Source organism: Polypterus senegalus, chromosome 10 (genome assembly GCF_016835505.1).
Source record: "Polypterus senegalus isolate Bchr_013 chromosome 10, ASM1683550v1, whole genome shotgun sequence".
NCBI lineage: Eukaryota > Metazoa > Chordata > Cladistia > Polypteriformes > Polypteridae > Polypterus > Polypterus senegalus.
The window spans coordinates 157,294,173-157,319,249 of NC_053163.1; the positions used below are offsets into that span (position 1 = coordinate 157,294,173).

The 25,077-nt window shown below is 44.7% G+C and overlaps 1 protein-coding gene across 2 annotated transcripts in view; it reads right to left on the reverse strand.

Annotated features, from left to right (window-relative positions):
• Nucleotides 1-23,706, reverse strand: part of gipc3 (GIPC PDZ domain containing family, member 3) — a 52,927-nt gene extending 29,221 nt beyond the window's left edge. The window contains exons 1-3 of one of the 2 annotated variants that reach the window (XM_039764628.1): nucleotides 22,977-23,706; nucleotides 15,030-15,215; nucleotides 10,429-10,609 (exon numbers count right to left, since the gene is read on the reverse strand). In XM_039764628.1, the coding sequence (XP_039620562.1) occupies nucleotides 10,429-10,609; nucleotides 15,030-15,215; nucleotides 22,977-23,198 (589 nt within the window). In that variant the 5' untranslated portion in view covers nucleotides 23,199-23,706. Of the gene's footprint in view, nucleotides 1-10,428; nucleotides 10,610-15,029; nucleotides 15,216-22,285; nucleotides 22,421-22,976 lie in introns of those variants that run through there. The other variant, XM_039764629.1, reaches the window with a different exon arrangement.
• Nucleotides 23,707-25,077: the final 1,371 nt, after the last annotated feature.

Sequence of the window (25,077 nt, forward strand, 5' to 3'; positions counted from 1 at the left end):
TGGTCATAAAATATGACCCCATCTTCACCCAAGCATTGACAAACACGATGTGCTGACTCAAGTAACACACAAATAGTTCCAATCTTTCATGTCTCTGTTGATCACACCCATGAAATGTTCACAATCTGCTGTGGAAAAAGGAAATGAGGCCGTCTGGTCAAACCTCCCTTGGCAGTAAGAACCTCAAACAAGTGGATGAGACCTTGTGATAAGTGGTCTGTGGCGCAGAGCAGATTTGAAATAAATAATAATCAACTCTCGAGAGCGTGCGGACTCAAAATGGGCACAGGTGGGCGCAAGACGGTGCCACTCCAGGGTGGATGGAGGTGCTTGACTGAGCGGATCGATCAGGGTCCTCATTCACGCCTCAGAGTGGGTAGAGGGCTGAATATTCAGTCAGTAAGTCATTTTCTAACCCGCTATACAGGGTCACGGGGGGGTCTGCTGGAGCCAATACCAGCCAGCATAGGGCGCAAGGCAGGAACAAATCCCCAGGCAGGGCGCCAGCCCACCGCAGGGCGCACACACACACACACACACACACACACCAAGGACAATTTAGGATCGCCAATGCATCTAACCTGTAGGTCTTTGGACTGTGGGAGGAATCCCAGGGAGACACGGGGAGAACATGCAGGGAGGACCGGGGAAGCGAACCGGCACTACCACTGTGCCACCGTGCCACCATGCCGCCCAGGCTGAATATTTTTTTTCCAAAAAACACAGTTTTCTGAAAGGCACAGATAACAATGGTTTCAAGAAGAAATTGATAAAAAAAAACGTTGATGCTGTTGCTCCGTACTGTGACCGCCAGTTTGCTGGCTGCCAAGCTGTTTTCAAGTGGCCAGAGGCGGCAGTGCATCACCATCTGGTCTGTACCACTTGTCATTTGTGGCAGGCCCCGGCCGGGATGCAGTGACAAAGGAGGGACTTGGGGAGGAGAGAGCTTTTTCAGGACATTATCTCCCCCAGACCAATAGAGGGAAGCCCCCTTGGCTTACAGCGGAGAAACGGGTTCGGAGTATGGAAGCGTAACCCTGCTGGGATCCATGGCCACTGGCACCTGGACGTTTACTGGGCCCTGTTTGGCAGCACTTCAGCGACACCATGGTGTGCTGGCAGAAGAAGGTCGCTGGACACCTGGAGTCCTTCCAGGTGCCCTATCAATGGGGGCAGCACTCACTACTCAATGACCAGGGTCAGTAGGAAGAAGGACAAAGATTGTAAGGAAGACTGGAGGTGAAGGGACTGTGCTGTGGGGAACTGAGAAGAGAGCACTTCCCCGCTTCAAATAAATGTGTGCTGTGAGGTTTACTTACCTTGGCAGTGACATTCATGTGACTCTGGTGACTCTTCCGTTGTAGAACATTAGAACACTCGTGACGAGAACAGGCCATTCAGCCCAACAACACTCGCCAGTCCTATCCACTTGTTTCCTTCAAGAAAACATCAAGTTGAGTTTTGAAAGTCCCTAACGTCTTACTGTCCACCACACTTCTTGGTCGCTTATTCCAAGTGTCTATCGTTCTTTGTGTAAAGAAAAACTTCCTAATGTTTGTGTGGAATTTACCCTTAACAAGTTTCCAACTGTGTCCCCGTGTTCTTGATGAACTCATTTTAAGTCAGTGGATGGATTGGGAGAGCATGGGGGGTCATTGGGAGAGCATGGGGGGTCATGAGGTCACTGGAAAGGAGTGTGTGGTGCTCCCGATATCTGTAAAAGGATGAAGGTCCAAGTCTTTAGAGTCCTGGTGTTTCCTGTTTGCAAGACATGGACGCTATCCAGTGACCTAAAACTGAGACTGGTGGACTCCTTCATGTGTGTCTCTCTGGAAAATCCTTGGGTCCCACTGGTTTGACTTTGTGTTGCTCACGGAGTCCCGAATGAGGCACATGACCTGCATTGTAAGGGAGCGTCAGTTACGGCACTACGGCCATCTGGCACCATTACCCGAGGGTGATCCGGCTCGTAAGATCCTCATTGTTGGGGACCTGAGTGGCTGGACCAGGCCAAGGGGTCGCCCACGTAACACCTGGCTGCGGCAGGTAGAGGGTGGGAACTGGACTGGACTGGGCATGTCTGTGCAGGGGGGTTGCCAACCGGGATCCCGAGTTGTTTCATCGTGTGGTGGGAGCAGCAACGCTTTGTACCAGTGCTTGCTCCCCAACTTGACTTGTGAGGTGAAACTTGTGTGCTGCCTGTCTGTGTCGGGTTAGGGCGCCCTGGGCTTCACACCGTGTAAGTGGAGGTTCTCCCAGGTGAACGTTGCCGTTGGTGCGTCACCTACCCGAACCTGTGCAGCACCACCATTAACTGGGGACCGATCAGCATTTTCGATCACTGATATCAAAATCGGAGCCGGACAAATCAGGGTCTGATTCAGCGATAATATGTAAAATGTCATCCACGGGGTATTTTGCTTTACGCATTCGCTTCGATCTCTCGCCAGATGTCGATGCGTTTTTTGCCATCGTTTGCTCCTCGCTACTCATGCAAACACAGGGGTCTTGGTGAGACAAATGAAGCTAACTTTCTTTCTAGCAAAGAGAGTCGAACTGAAACATAACAGCGGATTTTGTCACCGTTTACAGTTGATTACCATCGTCAACCACCTCCTTTTGACAAAAGCCTCCTAAAAGAGTTAATCCAAAATAAGAAGAGCCTGCAAGGAAGAGGGAGAAAGAAAGGAAGGGAACAGAAAATGGAGGAAAGAGAACAAGAAAAAAGGAAGGGAGGTTAAAGATGGAAGAACGAAGGCAGGTTTGAGAGACTCCAGCATACGAGAAGATGGAGGCAGACAGCCGAGAGGAGAGCCCCTCGGAGGAGAGCTGAAGAGGGCCATTTGGCTGAGCATTTGTTTTTTTTTTATTAGGGTAGCTGGAGTGGCCCGTCACACACTCTCGAGTAAGACAGCAAGAGCGATGGGAGCGAGACTCGGCACAGCGTCCTGCTGGGAGCCTGAGCCTGAGAGAAAAAGATTAGCTACCCTACCCCTTGCTGTAAGTGTGTGTCCTCATCTGCCTGGCTGATCTCGGTCTACGACTATCGATGGCTCGGGTTCAAGAGTGTGGGGCTGACCCGGACTGTCACAGGCCTGCACAACCTTCAGGGGGAATTTTGGACCATTACAGGACTGCTTCAGCTCACCCATAATCCTAGGATGACTGGTGAGAACGGCTCTTGTGGGCCGTCGTGTTTTAGCCACCATTTCCCCCCCTTGCTGGGGTTCAAAGTCGTCTCTTGTGTCTAATTTTATATGGTGATGTTTCTTTATTATGTGCATTTTTCTTCGTGTTCAGTTGTAAATAGTATTATGTCCCTTGCGTCCTGTGGGTGGTTCCACAAGGGGCGGGGCTATCTGCCAATCATCTCCAAGAACAGCCCTCCCACCCTTATTTATGGGAGGGCCTTCCGTACTTCCTGGCAGTTCAATTTGAACGCACTAGGCAGTGGAGTGTTTCTCGTCTTTGTCCTTTGCCTTCCCTGGATTTTCTAACCTGTGCTCTGTTTCTCGACGGCACCTTTGGATTCTGTATTGGGACTTTGTTTATTGTGATTGCCTGGCCTTTTCAGGCAATTCCTTTGGTACTCTTTGGAGTTACATGCATTGCAAAGCCTTTTGGTAAAGTAGGCCCTTTCATGTCAGGGTTTGACAGTATCCCAAAGAGGGCAAAGTGCTTTGGAGCTTTTGAGCCTTTGGGACAGTAGAACAATCGAGACGAGAACAGGCCATTCAGCCCAGCAAAGCTCGCCAGTCTTATTGACTTACTGTATTTCTTCCAAAAAAAACATCAAGTCGAGTTTTGAAAGTCCCTAAAGTCTTACTGTCTACCACACTACTTGGTCGCTTATTCCATGTGTCTGCCATTCTTTGTGTAAGGAAAAACTTCCTAACGTGGAAGTTTCTTCCATCTCCATACAAGTTCTGTGAGGTACAGCTCAGCAACCATCAGCTTCTTGGTCACCTTTCTTACCAAGGTCCTTCTCTGTCATGATTGTTCAGCTTGACCAGACAGCCAGCCCTAGGAAGAGTTGTCATTGTTCCAAAATGATAATCATGGAGTCCACGTTGTTTTTGGGAACCTTCAATGCTGCAGATATTGTTTGTAGCCTTCCCCATTTCTTGACCTTGGCACCATCCTGTCTTTGAGCTCACGAATGTCATTTCTTTGACCTCATGGCTTGGTTCTTGTCAACTGTGGGACCTTCTAAAGACAGGTGGGTGCCTTTCCTAACCACGTCCAATCAACTGCATTGACCACAGGTGGACTCCAAAATGGGTACAGAAACATCTGAACGATGATCCGCAGAATGAGCCACAGCAAAGGGCGTGAAGGCTTGTGTCATGTGACAGTTTCCATCCATCCATCTATTATCCAACCTGCTATATCCTAACTACAGGGTCACGGGGGTCTGCTGGAGCCAATCCCAGCCAGCACAGGGCACAAGGCAGGAAACAAACCCCGGGCAGGGCGCCAACCCACCACAGATGTGGCAATTTACTTTTGGAATTGCAATAAATGCATTTGAAAAAAATCCCTAAAATCCTGCTTTTCCTTTGTCATTCTGGAGTATTGAGTGTTACTTGATGAGGGAACAAAATGAATTGAAATGGTTTTGACACAAGACGACCACAGAGTAAAAGTGACGGGGTCTGCATATATTTTCTGAATCTACTGTATATACACATACATATACAAGCATATACAAATGTGCATATACAAATTTATATATATATACATATATACTCATCAAAAAAAGAAACGTCCCTTTTTCCAGGACTGTGTATTTCAACAATAATGTTTTAAAAATCCAAATAACTTTACAGATCTTCATTGTAAAGGGTTTAAACAATGTTTTCCATGCATGTTCAATTAACCATAATCAATAAATTAACATGCACCTGTGGAATGGTCGTTAAGACCTTAACAGCTTACAGAAAGTAGGCATTTAAGGTCACAGTTGTAAAAACGCAGGACACTAAAGAGACTTGTCTACCGACTGTGAAAGATGCCCAGGGTCCCTGCTCATCTGCGTGAACGTGCATTAGGCCTGCTGCAGGGAGGCATGAGGACTGCTGAATAAATTGCCATGTCCGCACTGTGAGACGCCTAAGACAGCGCTACAGGGAGACAGGAAGGACAGCTGATCATCCTCGCAGTGGAAGACCACGTGTAACAACACCTGCACAGGATCGGTACATCCGAATATCACACCTGCGTGACAGGTACAGGATGGCCACAACAACTGCCCGAGTCACACCAGGAACACACAATCCCTCCATCGGGGCTCAGACTGTCCGCAATAGGCTGAGAGAGGCTGGACTGAGGGCTTGTAGGCCTGTTGTAAGGCAGGTCCTTACCAGACATCACCAGCAACAACGCCGCCTATGGGCACAAACCCACCTTCGCTGGACCAGACAGGAGTGGCAAAAAGTGCTCTTCACTGATGAGTCACGGTTTTGTCTCACCAGGGGTGATGGATGGATTCGTGTTTATCGTCGAAGGAATTGAGCACGTCTGGGACCTGTTGGATCGCAGGGTGAGGGCTAGGGCCATTCCCCCCAGAAATGTCCAGGAACTTGCAGGTGCCTTGGTGGAAGAGTGGGGTAACATCTCACAGCAAGACCTGACAAATCTGGTCCAGTCCATGAGGAGGAGATGCACTGCAGTACTTCAAGCAGCTGGTGGCCACACCACATACTGACTGGTACTTTTGATTTTGAGCCTCCCTTCATTCAGGGACACATTGTGAAACATTTTTAGTTTATGTCTTATGGTGTTGACTCTCTTAGTGTTCATACAAATATTTACACATTAAGTTTACTGAAAGTAAAAACAGTTGAAAGTCAGAGGACGTGTCTTTTTTTGCTGAGTATATATATATATATACTAGGGGGATTTGCCCCCTGCTTGCTTCATTCATCCAACCCACCACCTGCAAGAAGCCTGAGCTACGTGCCAGCCACTTCACGTCTCTGCCACACGCGTTGTCCCCAGTTAAATGTATGTCCACAAGAAATCAACAGCAGAACGTTTATAGCATTCCATGCAGTTCTTGCCCAGTGGTATACATAAGACAAACATCAAAAAGAATCGCAACACGTATACAGGAACTTTGCAATGATCACTGATCTATACGCATGCAAAATCAACCAGACATACATTTAACTGGGACAATGTACAAGTAAGATTTCAGGCCAGTACTAAAAGTGCCAGAGAGCTGGCTGAATCTTGGCTATCAAACGAAAACACCATTAACAGACATTTAGACATAAACTCAGCATATGCAAACTTAAGAAGAACATGTTCATAATAAATAAAATTTTACATAAAACACCCTGGTCTGATGAGTCTCGATTTCTGTTGAGACATTCAAATGGTAGAGTCAGAATTTGGCGTAAACAGAATGAGAACATGGATCCATCATGCCTTGTTACCACTGTGCAGGCTGGTGCTGGTGGTGGTGTAATGGTGTGGGGGATGTTTTCTTGGCACACTTTAGGCCCCTTAGTGCCAATTGGGCATCGTTTAAATGCCACGGGCTACCTGAGCATTGTTTCTGACCATGTCCATCCCTTCATGACCACCATATACCCATCCTCTGATGGCTACTTCCAGCAGGATAATGCACCATGTCACAAAGCTCGAATCATTTCAAATTGGTTTCTTGAACATGACAATGAGTTCACTGTACTAAAATGGCCCCCACAGTCACCAGATCTCAACCCAGTAGAGCATCTTTGGGATGTGGTGGAACGGGAGCTTCGTGCCCTGGATGTGCATCCCACAAATCTCCATCAACTGCAAGATGCTATCCTATCAATATGGGCCAACATTTCTAAAGAATGCTTTCAGCACCTTGTTGAATCAATGCCACGTAGAATTAAGGCAGTTCTGAAGGCGAAAGGGGGTCAAACACCGGATTAGTATGGTGGTCCTAATAATCCTTTAGGTGAGTGTATATTGTCTTGGGCCTTGATAATAACTTAAAGGCTCTGGTGGTGGTAATTCCTCAACAAACCACAGAGTGGCACTGTATTCTAACGCCACTTCTCTTCCTGCATCTGCAGACTGGATGATTGACAACCTTGCCAACTCTGCCATTAGTTCCAGTGCCAGTCCACTTGGACCCGTTGCCTTCCAGGCTCAGAGATAATAAGGAATCCTACCCTGGAACAACAGAGGGCACTCACGCTAACCATTTCTTCTCTCTGAACCGCGATTCTGAGTAGACATCCAACCACCATATCTAGCCCCTCCCACAGTGCCTGGAAAAGGCTCTGCCCCTCCCACCCAGGATGCCATGGAAACAGGAGTTCACCGGAAGGAAGGCATTCATTTTGGACCTCAACGGTGACTGAGCTCCCATCTAATGCAGTACCTTTGGGTACTGAAGGCCCCAATAACTTGCATCTTGAAGGCATTCGACTTTTATTTTCTACAGTTGAACAGGGTTGCCCGGTGGGCACCCCAACCTTTATTCTGGCATTGCTCATCTCTTCACCATATACTGTATATCTTGGCTGGCATGCATATATGGAGATCCTGTGCGAAAAATAAATCAGACTTCTGTCTCTGATCCCAGAATAGAGATGGAGCCCACAGAAGACCAGTGACTTCACTTCCAGTTTGCACTGGTGTCCCCAATCACATAAATGAACGTAGCTAGCACGTTAGACTGGAGGAGCAATAAACTGGAACTTGTCTGATCTGAAGTTCTTTTGCTTCCATTACTTTTACTTTAGCGTTGTTGCTATTTATCGGACCCCAAAACGTTATTCACAACATGCACAACAATTTTTGCCCGTGAATGTTTCCAGGTTTCCTACTGAAATCCGATATTAAATTAAGGGCCACCAAGTGACAAAATATATTTTCAGACTTGTTTATCTTGTGATCGACCCCGACTGCCACTGAAAACATTCAGTAAGTGCCCCTAATTGAATCATTCTAGTTAAAAGCATCAAGTCAGAGTCCAGGCCCCCCTTAACCAACTATTTTTTAAAATGGATGGATTTCCAGGCATATTTCTGTGATTAACTTTAGGATCGCAGAGATTCTGATGTCTTTTTGGCTCGGAGTTGCATGTCTTAACCACTCAGTCACAAGATAAATTGTGTCTCTCAGCAGGGCCTCAAGATTTAGAATTAATCAAAGGGGGTGTCACGGGCAAAGTGATGTTCTTCTGGTTTGAGTCTCCAGACCAGGGAGAAGCTGGAAAGGCTCCCAGAATCTGGACTGTAAACTTCAGAGTGCGGGGCCTTGACATCAGCATTCCACAGGACCACCAGTATCAGGCTTTGGAATGTCGGATTTAGATTTACACGGATCTGGACTTAAGGAAGTGAGTGGGCAGCTACATTGATGGGGGACTGACAGTTGGGTGGGTAGATGTCATTTAATCAATACTCGGGGGGACAGAGCCTCACTGACACCTTACAGTAAACTCCCACTACTGGCCATGTTGACCCTAAACTTTATTTACACCCAGGACCCTAACTTCACCTCCAGTCTTTCATTTAATGCACATTGCTACCCTGATTTGGTTAGACGTTTTCTGTATAGTCGTGTATCTAATGACACCTGTACACAGCAGCGTATCCTCCTGAGACAAGGCAGGGACGTTATTTCAAAAACGGACAAGGGAAGCTTTGGGTCTGGTAGTTCAACTCAATAATCCTGGTGCTGGAGATCAACGACCTGCTGAACTCAGATTAGCACGTGAAGGTAAGAACTGCATTGGGCTCACAGTGAGGAGATATAGATGCACTCCTGTCAGACCCCTCGACGTGATCCAAAGTCAGTCTCTCCACAAAGAAAGAAAGAAAGAAAGAAAGAAAGAAAGAAAGAAAGAAAGAAAGACATGCTCCCCAAGTCCTAACTTATCAGGGTTAAATAAAGAACCTTGCTGTTCTGGACTTAGTGAAAAGAAGGAGAAATACACAAGTTCAATAATCAGTGAATCAAAATGTCTACACAGGCGTGTGAGCTCAGCAGTCTACACAACTTACAAAAATTATAAATGTACAGGACTGGCAGGGAACGGGAAACAAGGAATAAAAAATAAAAACATGAACAGAGGTCATCTGGCGCCACCTCCTGGTAATGGAGAATTTTACAAAAAGAGAGCAAAACAAGTGACTGCCGTTTGTCCATCTGTACCTGTCTGTCTCGATATCAGTTTTACATATATCTATTTTTTTGTTAGTTTTTCATATTAAGATATTAAGTAGTTTAATAAATTATCTTTAATGCATACCATTCGATTTTTAGTTATACTCTGCACAATGACAATAAAGTTGATCTAATCTAATGTATAGCACTTAGTCGTATATAGTGCCTTACCTATCTGTCTGTTTTCAATGCCTTCTCTATCTTTGCCAGCACTATCTATTATAACATAAGCCTCATCCATATCAAGATTATATTAAATTAATATAAACGTTATTAATCCCAAAGGGAAATATAAATCTATCTATCTATCTATCTATTATATAGTGCCTTTCACATCTATCTATCTATCTATCTATCTATCTATTATATAGTGCCTTTCATGTCTATCTATCTATCATATAGTGCCTTTCACATCTATCTATCTATCTATTATATAGCTCCTTTCACATCTATCTCTCTATCTATCTATCTATCTATCAATCTATCTATTATATAGCTCCTTTCACATCTATCTATCTATTATATAGTGCCTTTCACATCATTCTTTCTATCTACCTATCTATCTATCTATCTATTATATAGTGCCTTTCACATCTATCTATCTATGATATAGCTCCTTTCACATCTATCTATCATATAGTGCCTTCACATCTGTCTATCTATCTATCTATCTATCTATCTATCTATCTATCTATTATATAGTGCCTTTCACATCTATCTATCTATGATATAGCTCCTTTCACATCTATCTATCATATAGTGCCTTCACATCTTCTATCTATCTATCTATCTATCTATCTCTCTATCTATCTATCTCTCTATCTATTATATAGTGCCTTCACATCTATCTATATCTGTTATATAGCGCCTTTCTTAGCTGCCTTTCTATTTTGTATTATATTTTTTAGCTTTCCCTATCCCAGTTAATCCCAGTCAGCCTCCCCAGCAAGTCCTTGAGGTGCAGAAGGACATTGCCTGCCAGGTGCCATCTCCGCCCATTGAAGATCCCTACAGCTGAGCTCAGGTCCCTGGACTTTCCAAGCCACAGTCTTTTGACTTGCTGATGTATAATTTGTTAACTGTGCCCCCGTGTTATGCGTGCCCTCCGTGTGGTCTAACAGAGCTACACCTTGACCAGTTTCTTAAAAAGACGGTGATGATGAGCCGCTCTTCTAGTATCACTAGGCTGCCTGTCTCTATTCTCCCAGCCGGTGGTCCGGTGTGCTCAGAGAATTCCACCCTCCTACTCACCAAAAGCTTTTTTCGGTTCCACCAGGCGCAGGGTGAATGGTTGTCCCTTGGGGAGTTCCTTAAGCATCTTGGCGACCTCGTAATGGCGGCAGCCCACGATGCTGTGGTCATTGATGGCCTCGATGTGATCGCCCACACACACCGTCTTCAGCCGATCTATGACGCTGCCCTCCTTGATCCGCTGGAATGAAGAACACAAGTTAGACCAACGTGTGCCGTGAGCGTTGTGCTTGATACACAGCTACACCCGCCATTTCCTCCATAGGACCTCATGGTATCATCTACAATCTCTGCCTGTCTCATCAATATTGCAAGCTGGAAGAAAGAACCTCCTGTCCAGCTCAGCCTGGCAAAGATGGCACTTCTAGTTAGCCCAGCTCTTAGCCCACCTATTAAGCACCCCATTATGAGTAGCACCCGCCAGGCCAATACACAACCTTGGGTTGGCGATAGATGACCAGCCGTCCTTCAAGGACCATGCTGCTACAATCTGCCGGTTCACTCTTTATGACATCCTCAACATCAGCATATGCAGCTACACTCTTGGTCCAGGTCATCCTCTTGTTACATCCAGACTACTGCCACTCTTTGCGGGCAGGACCACCTGTATGTGCTACCAAGCTGCTGCAGATGGTTCAAAATGGCAGTCCTCTTTTCTGATCACTACATTGGCTCCCTATGGTGGCACACATTAAGCTCACATCCGTCGGTCAGCACTTATATACAGTATACATGGAGACACTTGAGGTGGTCCTATGCTTCTTCTCACCCAGTCAGGTCTGCTGATGACCTCTTTGTGGCCACAAACCTCAATCCAGACTCTTCACCTTCCACATGTAACTCCTGGCTGGTGGAATGAGCTGCTCACCTGCATTTGAATTTCTGACTCCCTCAAAGTTTTTAAGGTGTTTTTGAAGACCCTCTTGTTTGGAGAATTTCTGTCCTAGCAGATGTCAGCTGTCAGGTTCTTGTACTCCAGGAATTGGAACTTAATGGCATTTTGTTTCAGGGCTCTTTACGTGTGATGATCAATTTTGTACCCTTGTCCTGTAGATCCCCCCAGACTGATGTCTCCGTCATTTTGTGGACTTCTTTTGTAAGTCGCTTTGGGATGGTCCTAGCATTTTTGTTGCCCTCTGGGAAAAAGCTGTAAATGGCACCCTGCCACCTCCCATTGCTTTGAGTGGGTTCATCCCAACCAGATAGAAAACAGGAGATACGAGAGAGGAGCCAGGACTGGGTGAGAGAGAAATAAGCAGCGAGGGGGCATTTGAACAAAATCGGAAAACAAAATCGGCTTACGAAACCGTCTCAGAAAAATGTGCTGTTAGGTGACGGCATCTCAGAAAACACAAATCAACTGGGCTGTGATAGCTATCTCTGCAGCCCAGAGCCTCCACTCTGGAGCTCCAAGTAGGTGGAGCTAACCCACATGACAGTAGGTGGAGCTAACCCACATGACAGTGCCTGACATTATTTGAGTGAAATAACCCTCCCACAACCCTAATCTTATCCAATAGTGTGAGTGGGTGGAGCTTTTGAGATCGGCAGCTCTTTAGGTGCCCATTGGAGTCACCTGTATGTATGTGGAGCTCTAGCGTGGAGGCTCCGGTCTGCAGACATATGTGCTTGGTATTAATAGTATTTATTTATTTATTAGGCAGCACGGTGGCGCAGTGGGTAGCCTCGCAGTTAGGAGACCTGAGTTCGCTTCCCGGGTCCTCCCTGCATGGAGTTTGCATGTTCCCCCCCGTGTCTTTGTGGATTTCCTCCCACAATCCAAAGACTTGCAGGTTAGGTGCATTGGCAATTCTAAATTGTCCTTAGTGTCACTGCCTGGTGTCTGTGCCCTGTGGTGGGTTGGCGCCCTGCCTTGGGTTTGTTTCCTGCCCTGTGTTGGCTGAGATTGGCTCCGGCAGACCACCATGACCCTGTAGTTAGGATATACTGGGTTGGATAATGGATGGATGGATATTTATTTATTTATATTCATCCATTTTTTATAATCTATCATTTATACATTTATATCTTGTTTAAAAATGTTATACATCATTTTTAGCTGAAAACCCAACTCAGTAAATGACACCCCCAATTTGTCCCCCACTGGAGTTTTAGCGTGGCCGACGTCCCACCACCTTCCTGTTTCCCTGCTGCCAAACCCTTTGCCTTTTTGGAGTCTGGCTGCTATTGGCGTTCAGGGAGGGGTCCCCGTGGAATCTGGACCCTCTCAGGGTTGGGGGCCGCTCACTCTGAGTCTAGGGGTGGGGTTCGTTTCCTACTTTTTAGCACCAATGAAAATAAAACTAAAACTGTGAACCTGCTGCAGAAAAAAACCAAAGAAACATAGAGAAGCTGAGTGACCCTGCAGTTAGGGTATAGAGGGTTGGAAACTGACTGACTTTGAAGACGTTAAGACCAAACCTCACTAGTATGCGAAAATAATTTAAAACCAATATCATTGTTATATCGAGTCCGAGTGCTGCCAACCAAATTTTGACACCCTAGGCGACAGCATAGTTCGCCCAATAGAGCCGGCCGTCTAAATGTAAATGTAACCTGCACATCTTTGGGACTGTGGGAGGAAACTCACGTGGACACAGGGAGAACAAGCAAACTCCACGCTGGGATCCCACGGCACGTGAAACCCCCTGTCCTTGTTGCGCCTCCTTGCACTGCGCCACCGTAAATCAATCACACATTCTCAACTGTGTACTTTCTTAAACGAATTCAGAAACCTGAATGTTTTTATATTAACACAAATTATCCAGTCAATGTACTCATAAAGCATCTTCACCGCATTCCTAAAACTTTAAACTTTCTTAAATGAAGATCAGCCGGCGACGGGGACGCTGAGCAATACGAACGCACGTGTCCTCGGCTCGTCATAAAGTGGTGTCACGGTGCCCTCTGGTGGCCACCTGCAGCTACTGCGCTTCAAATATTCACTTAACATTCTCTTTTGCTTTTATTTGTAGGCAGCTCATGGCAGGCTCTGGAAGGTTTCAGTTACTTTTATCTTTTCTGTTAAATTTCGGAACCATCAAAATTCTCAGTTTGTGCCATGTTTGTTATAAATGTGATATACATCAGCAAAAGGTGATTCAAACAGAAAAATAAGAAAAAAAAAAAAAAACAAATAGTGGAGCCACAAGGCAAAAGAAATAAGAGAAACAAACTGGTAAGAACCAGGAGGGCCAGAGAGGCTGGAAACTTTGTAGATTGCCCAAATGAAATTGACAAGCGCAGAAGGCGTCCCCTTTTTTGACCAGTGCTATTGCAATTACATATGAAATAGATAGATAGATAGATAGATAGATAGATAGATAGATAGATAGATAGATAGATAGATAGATAGATACTTTATATAATAATAATAATAATAATAATAATAATAATAATAATAATAATAACCCAGCCACAGGGGATGCACAAACCAGTGTGTTTCATTGTGCCAGTCCCAAGCCTGAAGGAATGGACAGGGTTATGTCAGGAAGGGCATCTGGTGGAAAAGTTTGCCAGATCAATATGCAAATGAATAAAAATGATAATAATAATAAAAGTCTTCTTCTTCTTCTATTTTCGGCTGCTCCTGTTAGTGGTCACCAAAGTGGATCATCTTCTTCCATCTCTTCCTGTCCTCATCGTCTTGTTCTGTCACACCCATCGCCTGCATGTCCTCTCTCACGACATCCGTAAACCTTCTCTTAGTCCTTCCTCTTCTCCTCTTACCTATCAGCTCTGTCCTTAGCACCCTTCTCCCAATATACCCCTCATGTCTCCTCTGCACATGTCCAAACCAACGCAATCTCACCTCTCTGACTTTGTCCCCCAACTGCCCAACCTTGAGCTGACCCTCTAATGTCCTCATTTCTAATCCTATCCATCCTCCTCATACACAATGCCAATCTTAACATCTTTAACTCTGCCACCTCCAACTCTGTCTCCTGTGCCACCGTCTCCAACCTGTATAACACAGTTGGTCTCACTCTCTCTCTCTCTCTCTTTCTTTCTTTCTCTGTCTGCCTCTCTCTCTTTTTCTCTTTCTGTCACTCACTCTATTTCTCTCTTTCTGTCTCTCTTTCTCTCTCTCTTACTCACTCTATTTCTCTCTTTCTGTCTCTATCTCTCTTACTTTCTCTCTCTTTCTCTCTCTCACTCTCTCTGTCACTCTATTTCCCTCTCTCTGTCTCTATCTCTCTTACTTTCTCTCTCTCTCTCTCTTTTTCACTCTCTCTCTCTTTCTCTCCATCTCTCTCACTTTCTCTCTTTCTCTCTCTGTCACTCACTCTATTTCTCTCTTTCTTCTCTCTCAGTACACATTTATCCACAGGGCTCACTCCACCACGGTTTGCTAAGATGCGCCTCTGGGGGTCTTTTCTGCCCGCTGCTATCAGGCAAGTGAATGTTTCCACCCGATGTACTCGTTAAGCTTATTTCTATTGATTATTGATTGATTATTCATTGGTTGGCCATATTATTTGCCTTGTGAGTCTGAATTCTTGTTTTTTAAGAGCCCGCTGCTCTATGTATCTGAATTTTCCCACCTGATTAATACGATTCATTAAATCGAAACTGAAGTGAACTCGAACCCCAATGGGTACCTTAATGAAGGCGTAACCGGCGCCGTTGTCTGTGATGGTCAATCCCAGGGCGTCCTCGCTCTTTGTCACCTCCACTTCCTTGGTCTGTCCTCTGACGTGGGCGAAGATGAAGTCCTCCAGGCCAATCTGGCCCCCTAACAGCTTCTGCATGTCCACTTTGTGGGAATTCAGAGTACAAAAGAGGATCTGCAAACAAACGAGACAGAAACAAGAAGGACGCCTCCTTTATATGAGCAAAATGCAAACGCTTACAGAAACAGACCCCTCTCCTGGGCACAGATGAGACCACCACTGGAACACCTTTAAATACATCACAATGTCCCACTCGGTTCACCCTCTCTACCCTCCACCAGTCCCACCCAGCTGTGCTTGGCTTACAGCAAGACCCCCACTCTTCAGACTGTCACCCCTCATGTCACCCAAAATGAAGAACAAGATGTCCTCCCGGAGATGTCACACTGTACAGTGGAGTCACAAAGTCTTCAGACCCCTTCACCTTCTGCGCACTTTATTGTGCTGTAAATTTAATTTGAAGCGGCTACGTTTGCCATTTACACTCAACACCCCATAATGATAAAGTGACAACATCTGTACACAGCGAGAGAGGTGGGGAGCATGCGCTGATGTGCACCCACCACACACCGAACCACCCGGACTGGCACCCGAGTGGCACCTCAGCACCACCCTGCAACACAGTGAGGTGTCTGATGATGACTGGAGTGCCAATCCTGCCACCAACCACCAAGTGTTTTCCCTACAAGATGGAGGACCCGCTTACAGATTAAAGTCACCCCCAGGAGGAATGTTTGCAGAAAGGTTTGCACATTTTTTTAAAAAATCAGAAATTGAAATCCTTCACTCATCTCGGCATTCAGACCAACAATTCGGCACTTTGGTAACAATTCCAGCTTTGGGGTCTCTACAAGTTGATCCCCTTCTTCATGGCAGATCCATTACACTGGATGGGCAGCCTCTATGAAGTGCCACCTCCAGCTCTCTCCACACCACGGTTATTATACAGTAATCCCTCGCTATATCGCGCTTCACTCCATCACGGATTTTAAATGTAAGCACATCTAAATATATATCACGGATTTTTTGCTGGTTCGCGGATTTCTGCAGACAATGGGTCTTTCAATTTAGGTTACACGCTTCCTCAGTTTGTTTGCCCAGTTGATTTCATACAAGGGACGCTATTGGCAGATGGCTGAGAAGCTACCCAATCAGAGCGCGTATTACATATTAACTAAAACTCCTCAGTGATAAACGATATGCTTCCTGCTCGCTGCTTCGCACACTTAAAAGCTCTAACAGTCCGGATTGATTTTTCATTGTTTGCTTTTCTCTGTCTGTCACTCTCTCTGAGAAATACTTATCCATCATGCAATACCATCAGGGCGGCGTATGATTGGCCCCACGATCTGCTCCTGACGGAGGGGGTGTGAGCAGAGGGGCTGTTTGCTTAGAAGATACGGACGCGCCTGTAAAAAAATGCTGAAAGGCTACCTTCACGTTGATCCCTTCATTGTGCCGCTTTATCGCCGTGCTTGCATACTTAAAAGCCCAACAGCATGTATTGATTTTTTGATTGTTTGCTTTTCTCTCTCTCTCTCTCTCTGACATTCTCTGCTCCTGATGCAGACACTCCTTTGAAGAGAAGATATGTTTGCATTCTTTTAATTGTGAGAAAGAACTGTCTGGTCATGGAGCACAGTTTAAACTTTTGACTAAAGGGTGTTACTTCGTGTCTAGAGGGCTCTAATAATGTTAAGAAACGTATTTAGAAGGTCGTAAACAGGTTTTCAATGCTCTAACTGCAAAAATATTAGATTTATAAATAAAGAATCCTACTTCTTGGAAATCCATTTATCTGTCTGGAGCGGATCAACCGCTATAAACGAGGATTTACTGTATAACTGTGCGGAGAATATTTATAAACAGTGTGGGAGAGGTTCTAAGAGCTTAAAATATATAAAAATAACCATACAAACATATGGTCTCTACATCGCGGATTTTCACCTATCATGTGGGGGTCTGGAACGCAACCCCCGTGATCGAGGAGGGATTACTGTACTTTTGACTTTTTATATTACTTTTTATTTCTAGATTTTTTCTCACCTTACTTGGAAATTCAGTTTAGTTTTAGTTTTCCTTCAATGTGCATTTCTAGTTTTAATTTAGTTTTTATTTTACAAAGACATTTCTATTTTATTTTTATACCTATTAGTTCCAGTAATTATGGTCTGGTTAAAGAGCCACTATGGAGTTTAGTTTTTGTGCCACAATGAGACCGAACTGTACATTTAACAGGTTTGGATACACAGCGGTACCTCGGTATACGTCCTTAATCCGCTCCAAATCCTTTGACGTTTACCAAACAGGAAATAAAGGGAAAATGATTCATCCGTTCCCATGAAAAAAAAATCCTATTGTTATAGGCATATTATACATTGATGGGGTTGTATAAAATAATTTAAACACTGCTTAATACTAAAATACATAAATACAAAAGCAATTAGATGAAATTAATGAAAATGTAACCTCACTTTACTTTTTAATAACGTCTTTGTTTTTCACAATCGTAGATACCGTCGTTCTCGGCATACGGTATGCAGCAGCCAAGTCCCGGATACGCATGCCACCTTCATACTTTTCAACAATCAATTCAAATGTACGTGAAAAATCACAAAGAGTTATAGCGCGGGATGTTCACTGAATGCTAGCAACTGGCGTACGGACGCTCGTGGGCAGTCGTGGCTTTGTCTCGAGAGAGGTGAACAAGGGTAGTATTCTCCAGATTGAAGTAGCGACACACTCAGAATAACATTTCAAATGCTGTTTATTTTGAACCCTGTTTAACCAACTCTCCATACAGCGTGCCTTCTAAACCACACCCCACCTCCGGCAGTCATACGTCTCAAAAGACGCAGACCATAGCAATCAACAGCTGAACATAAAGCAATAGACAACAGCATCATTGAACAATCGTATACAACAGGTAGCACGCGGGTTGTTCACTGAATGCTAGTAACTGCCGTACTGACGCTCGTGGACAGTCGTGGCTTTGTCTCGAGAGAGAGAGGTAAACAAGGGTAGCGCGCGAGTTGTATTCCAAACAAGGGTGGAATGCTGAGCAAAATTTTTCGTGTCCAAACAGGACGTATACCAAGTTGGACTTATTCCAAAGCTGACGTATACCAAGGTATCTCTGTAATATGAGTTTAATGTTAGTGGAAGCTTACTACACGGCATGACACACTTTACTATTTGGTTTTGTTTTTGTCTGAATAAAAACAAACATAATCGAAACCAGGTACTGAAGATGAACAATTTTACACAATTTTATCGTTTTAAAAATATTTTCTATGTCATTTATGCTGAACAAGTCTGTGCTGCCTGTTGGCACTTTTTCCCTATTCCTTTTATTGCCCAGAATGGGCCAAATTGTAATGAAATTTAGATGAGTTTTAAGGTGTGAGGGGTTTATTTTTCACTCTAAATGTCTACAGCACATAACATATCCCGCTCCAAGACAATGTGCTTTTAATGAATGCCTTCAATATTGCATTCAAAAATCTCCAACACTGGGCTTTGTTATTTTATACGAGCCATATTGATCTCTGAATCCATCTCATGCACAGACAATTTATAGACAGAATTTTGCCACCTGCAGGCCTGAAATAAATATTAAAAAAAAAAATTAAAAAGAGAATCTACTGTGCTGCAGTGGACTGGCACCCTGCCCAGGGTTTGTTTCCTGCCTTGCGCCCTGTGTTGGCTGGGATTGGCTCCAGCAGATCCCCGTGACCCCGTAGTTAGGATATAGTGGGTTGGATAATGGATGGATGGATAGATAGATGTGAAAGGCACTATATAATAGATAGATAGATAGATAGATAGATAGATAGATAGATAGATAGATAGATACTGTATGAGAGACACTATATAATAGATAGATAGATAGATAGATAGATAGATAGATAGATAGATACTGAGGTGGGCTGGCACCCTGCCCGGGTTTGTTTCCTGTCTTGCAACCTGTGTTGGCTGGGATTGGCTCCAGCAGACCCCCGTGACCCCGTAGTTAGGATATAGTGGGGTGGATAATGGATGGATAGATGGATAGATAGATAGATGTGAAAGGCACTATATAATAAATAGATAGATAGATAGATAGATAGATAGATGATAAATGAATGAAGGAACAAGTGAGTAAAGGAATGAATGAGCGAGGGAGCAAGTTAGTTAGTTAGTTAGTTCTCTTGCTAACCTGACAGCTTCTAGCAGACTTCAGGCCCCCTGAAGACCCCTGCCATCTGATCTCCATGGCTGAGACCCAGCAAGTGGCCCAGAGGTCACTAATAAAGCAGCAGGGTGCGGCCGGCGTCCTGCTGGAGGGTCCAGGGAGACGTTTCTCAAACATTCTCTTCAGACGGCTAATTTTGAGGTGGCTGACTGATTAAAGACTCGGGCGTAATTAGAGGGTCGCGTGCAGAGACGAGTCCGTGCCAGAGGCAGCAATTTAGGAAAACGTCCCGTGTTATATAAAGAAGAGAAATAACTAAGTGCTGAAAATAGTCTGGAACATTTGAAACTGCTAGAGTGTCTGCCAGAAAACGGTACAGGCTAAAAATAAAACTCTTAAAAATATGCAAACTGTAAAAGTACCAAAAAATGGGAAATGGGAAGCAAACTACTTGGATGTTGTGGCGGATGCCCCTTTAACACTGGTTCCTGGGGAGCAGCCATGGGATGCACGGTACATCCCCCGGAACACTTTGTGGCACCACCCGCCCGGGTTGCATTGGGGCTGGCAATATGGAACACCACTCCTGGTTGGACTCCCGTGGCCACCGCCAGGGGGAGCTGCAAGGCTTCCTGAGCCCGTGTGGGCGGCAAAGCATCCACACCCGGAGGTGCAGCCTAATTTAGGAATTACCACCTGAAGCACTTCTGGGCGGGCTATAAAGGGAGCCTGCAGGGCACCAGAGTCGGGAGGAGGAGGTGGACGACGACAAAGAAGAAAAAGAAGAAGCCGCCCTGGGAGGAGTGGAGGAAGAAAGAGTGTGATTTGGGTGTTTTATTTGTGTTTCGGGACGGTGGAGGGCCAGTGGAACACGGGGAAGACGTATCCCACGGCTGAAGAAAATAAAGAGTTTTGTTTATTTTGCCCGTGCCGCTGGTGTCAGTCCGTGTCGGGTCGGTGCCAATAAAGCACCTTTATCACAATGTCTAATACATCCGTGTGAAACACCAAACATCATACAAATCAAACAAGATTACACTCTAAATGTACTTTATGTAGTGCCGTTCACCTCAATGACCATCGCAAGGCCCTGATACACACATAAAAACAACAACAACATAAGTCTCCACAATTCCACCATCTGTCTTGTGTGTCCCATAGGACAGCACTGTCACCAGCTCTACCACTTCACAAATCCAACATCCGGGGTTTAAATCTCAGCCTGACCTCCATCTGTGTAGAAATGACATGTCTGCCAGTGTCCACGTCCTTTTGGTCATCCTGTGTTTTCTCTCCCTGCTGTGTATCAAGCTAGTTGAGGACACCAACCCAGTGAGTGTGTTTAAATGAGTGGAATCTCTGATGGACTTTGCCCGGTCCAGGGTTGGGTCCTTCCTGGGATCCCAAAGCAGCTGCGCTGGACGAACTGAGTCTGAGAATGTTGGGGTAGTGAAGTGAAATGGAAAATCAAAAAGACGCCAGCAATGTCAGCAGAGTGTAATTGTAATAACACAGAACCTATGAGGCCAGCCGTGTACATCATCCAAACATCACGAAATGCCCTCAACATCAGCCACATAACACCCATTGTATTAGACTATGGTTAACATTAGGGCTCCATTACACTGTGGTTAAGATTAGGGTTGTAGGAGGGTCATCTGAGCCAAAGGGCATTTGTGACTGACGTGGGCTTTACCTGACCCTCATCATAGGTATTGAAAACTGCAGTTAGACCCTGAAGCAAAGTCAAAAGATAAATAAATAGATGAGAGAGGCACTATATAATAGATAGATAGATAGATAGATAGAATATGAAAGGCACTATATAGGAGATAGATAGATAGATAGATAGATAGATAGATAGATAGATAGATAGATAGATAGATAGATAGATAGATAGAAAGGCAGTATATAATAGATAGATAGATAGATAGATAGATAGATAGATAGATAGTGTAGTTGGCAGGATTAGATAGATAGATAGTGTAGTTGGCAGGATTAGATAGATAGATAGATAGATAGATAGATAGATAGATAGATAGATAGATAGATAGATAGATAGATAGATAGATAGATAGTGTAGTTGGCAGGATTAGATAGATAGATAGATAGATAGATAGATAGATAGATAGATAGATAGATAGATAGAAAGGGCAGTATATAATAGATAGATAGATAGATAGATAGATAGAAAGGCAGTATATAATAGATAGATAGATAGATAGATAGATAGATAGATAGATAGATAGATAGATAGATAGATAGATAGGACATTATACAATAGATAAATAGATATGCACAGCTCTATATAATAATAGATCACAGGTGTCAAACTCCAGTCCTGGAGGTCCGCAGTGGCTGCAGGTTTTCATTCTAACCCTTTTCCTAATCGGTGACCAGTTTTCACTGCTAATTAACTCCTTTTCCCTTGATTTTAATGACCCTGTTTTTAAGGATTCACTCCTCTGAATTGATCCTTTCCATTATTAAATGGCAGCCCAACAGGAATGACACATGAAATGAGCTGACAGATGACCAGCTAAATTAGGGGTTCAAACTCCAACCAGTTTCATTCCAACCAGGTTCTTAATGAGAAGGTGATTCTTGCTGTTAATAAACCTGTTATTTAATTCCTCTCATTCTGCCACAGCAGACATTTCCAAAACTGTTGATTTTCTGTTTTTTCTATGAATGCAGTCAAAATGTTTTGGTGACCTGAGAGATCAGCCTTACTGAGGCCTGCACTTTTCTTTACTTTTAGATATTGAGTGATGGACACAGGTGAGCTGGTCAAGTGGCGGCTTGTTTTGTGTCTCATTATTGTTTGGTTGCTGATTAAGGAAAAAGAAACAACAAAGGAGTCTAAGTCACGTTAATTAAAACTAAAGCAAAAGCAGTTAATTAGCATCCAAAACTGGTCACTGATTAACAAGATGGTTAGAATGTTGCTGCCCTCCTGACTGGAGTTTGACACTCCTGTAGATAGATAGATAGATAGGACTCTATTTACAGCTCTATGTGTTGCTGTTCGTTTTAACATCGGCCTTGCAGCGGCTCGTGATGCGCCGTTCACCGTAACAGAGCGCGTCGGCTTCTTTTCTTTTCATTCTCTTTTTTTATTCCACTTGAGACTCATCGCTAAGTTCTGCTCCATCAAAGCGCAGCTCATCGCCGGTTTTACCTGAAATCTGAGCCCACCGCCCTTCTCAGCACGCACATTAGATTATCGCTCTCCTTCTCTAATAAAGTTTCTCACCCGAATGACGGCGACGGAAAATGAACCGCACTGCGGGGCTGATTCTCCAGTTGGCGCCGAGCGGTTTTTCTGCGCATGCGATCACTTTGTGCAGTACGTGTCTGACCCAATGCCAGTCAGGGTGGTCAGCGCTGTGGTGGTCCTCGGTGAGAGTGACGGGATGTGGCGTATTTCCTAACCGCACTCCGCTTTTGCCTTACTACCACTTCCTTTTTTATCTCCTTCATATCAGCCACTCGCAAAAGACGAATGTCACCGAACACGTGCTGTGTAAACGAATTTCCGACTACCGCATTCTGTCTCCATTAAACCGATTGTGGTGTCCTCCTCGTATTTCGATTATTGTTGCTGATTATTTGCCAGTTATAAGGACGACCCAAAGGAGCTCCTTTCTCTACACCGCCCTCTTTATCCCTGCGGCATCTAACATAAAAAGCCCCCTCACCTCAGCCGGCGAGATTTCGAACACCTCGGCGATCCTGGCGTAGAGCTCCTTGACGTTGGTGAAGCCTTCGATGCGTCCGGTGGGACTCCCATGAGCCAGCTGGGTGTGAAAGACCAGTCGGGGCCTGGGACTGGGAGCTGGGGGCGCCTGGGGGGCCAGCCCGTCCCCTGACCTGTGCTGTCCCTGCACCTGGGGGCTCATGAGTGACGGTCCGTTCTGCATCGGCCTCGGTTGCCAGATGCCAGCCAGCGCTGCGATGCTGCCCTGTCTTGTCAGGGCCTACCTGCCAGCTTGTTGAATAAATGATGATCTCAAGCAGGGAGCGGGGGCACGAGATACGGTTACCCTTGCAAGGAAGAAATCCAACACCTAGGGAGCAGTGGATCTTAGTGGTGTTACCTGAGATGGTGGCAACAAAAACAAGGCGTATTACAAGCAGATTACCTCATAACAACAAAGGGCGCCTAACACTGGAAACCGGCCGCCCTTTTTATGGTGCCAGCGTTCATTCATTCTCTAAATCTCCGGGACCCCATCCAGGGGTGTGACAAAAGCCCCACCGGCTTTCCTACACAGAAATGTTGAACAACTGCCATTGAGCTGCCTGCACCTGACCGACCGAGGTGTCTTGTGGCCCGCTGCAACGTTATCTAGAACAAGAGCCAAATGCTTCTAGAGTTTCGCAGGTCAGAGGGTCTCTTGACCGAACCCACCCAGCAAGGAATCAAAGCCCCCCCCAACTCTGCGGGTCCAAATGACCCGCGTCCTTTCGTAACCAGAGGCCTTGTAAAGCCACTATTGGGGCGACAGCGCCCTCCGCGGACGGGGTCGTGTGGAACTGGGACTGGCGGCGAAGCGGACATCGTCTGGGTTACTGGTATTAAATGTCTGGCTGTTTTCTTGTTGCTTTTATCGACTGCGAACATCATCCCGAAAGACACTAAACTTTCATTTAAACTGTTTTCTAATTAAAATAACTTGACTGTATAAAAAGAATAGACTTGTATCTCCGTTGATTCCGTACGGTTCGTTAGCGTGCTCATCCTGAAAGGCGCTATATGAAATGAAACCTGGGGGTGCTGTGTAGCCATTTGTTTTCTGTATCCAACTGATAATTACGTGTTTTTCATTTTTTATTTAATGTTGCCTTATTAAATATTTGATTGTAATATTCATCCTGAACGGCGCTATATGAAACGAAACCTAAGAATGCAATGTAGCCTCTTGATATTTCTATTTACTGTTTCCTCTTTAAAAATGTGATTGTAAGTAGTAAAACCAGACAGAAACTGTTAAATGGATGATGGATGACCTTAAGCCCTGCCCCAAAATGAAAATAGAATTTATGAACATATGACATTATGAAATATAACGTATGAAAATATCCATCCATTATCCAACCCGCTATATCCTAACTACAGGGTCACGGGGGTCTGCTGGAGCCAATCCCAGCCAACACAGGGCACAAGGCAGGAAACAAACATCGGGCAGGGTGCCAGCCCACCGCAGAATAACTAATATATTAAATGGAAAATCCAATACAAACAACAACAATCAGACAGATCTCCACTTTCCCTTACGGCGATACACACAACAATGACCCACAACAATAAACAGTCACGACAATGTCCTTATATCCTAATTTTCAAGTTTAGGTATAGGTATATTTTTGTATATACAGTATGTGCAGCTATATGTGTAGATATCCATCCATTATCCAACCCGCTATATCCTAACTACAGGGTCACGGGGGTCTGCTGAAGCCAATCCCAGCCAACACAAAGCGCAAGGCAGGAAACAAACCCTGGGCAGGGCACCAACCCACCGCAGCGTATGAAAATATACATTACGAAATATAACGTATTATGAAAATACAAATTAGTAGTAATATCAGACAGGAACTGTAACGCATATTATGAAGATAGAAAAATATTGATTTTACAGAATTTCGCTGTAAAAAATAATGAAATGCATTGTTTAAAATATACAGGTAACTTTCCTTTTTTCAGAAAGGCTGTTTTCCTTTCACTATTCACAGTATTTTTACAGTTAAATGTACGGACATTTGTTTACGGTGTAATACTCATCTAGACAGGCGCTA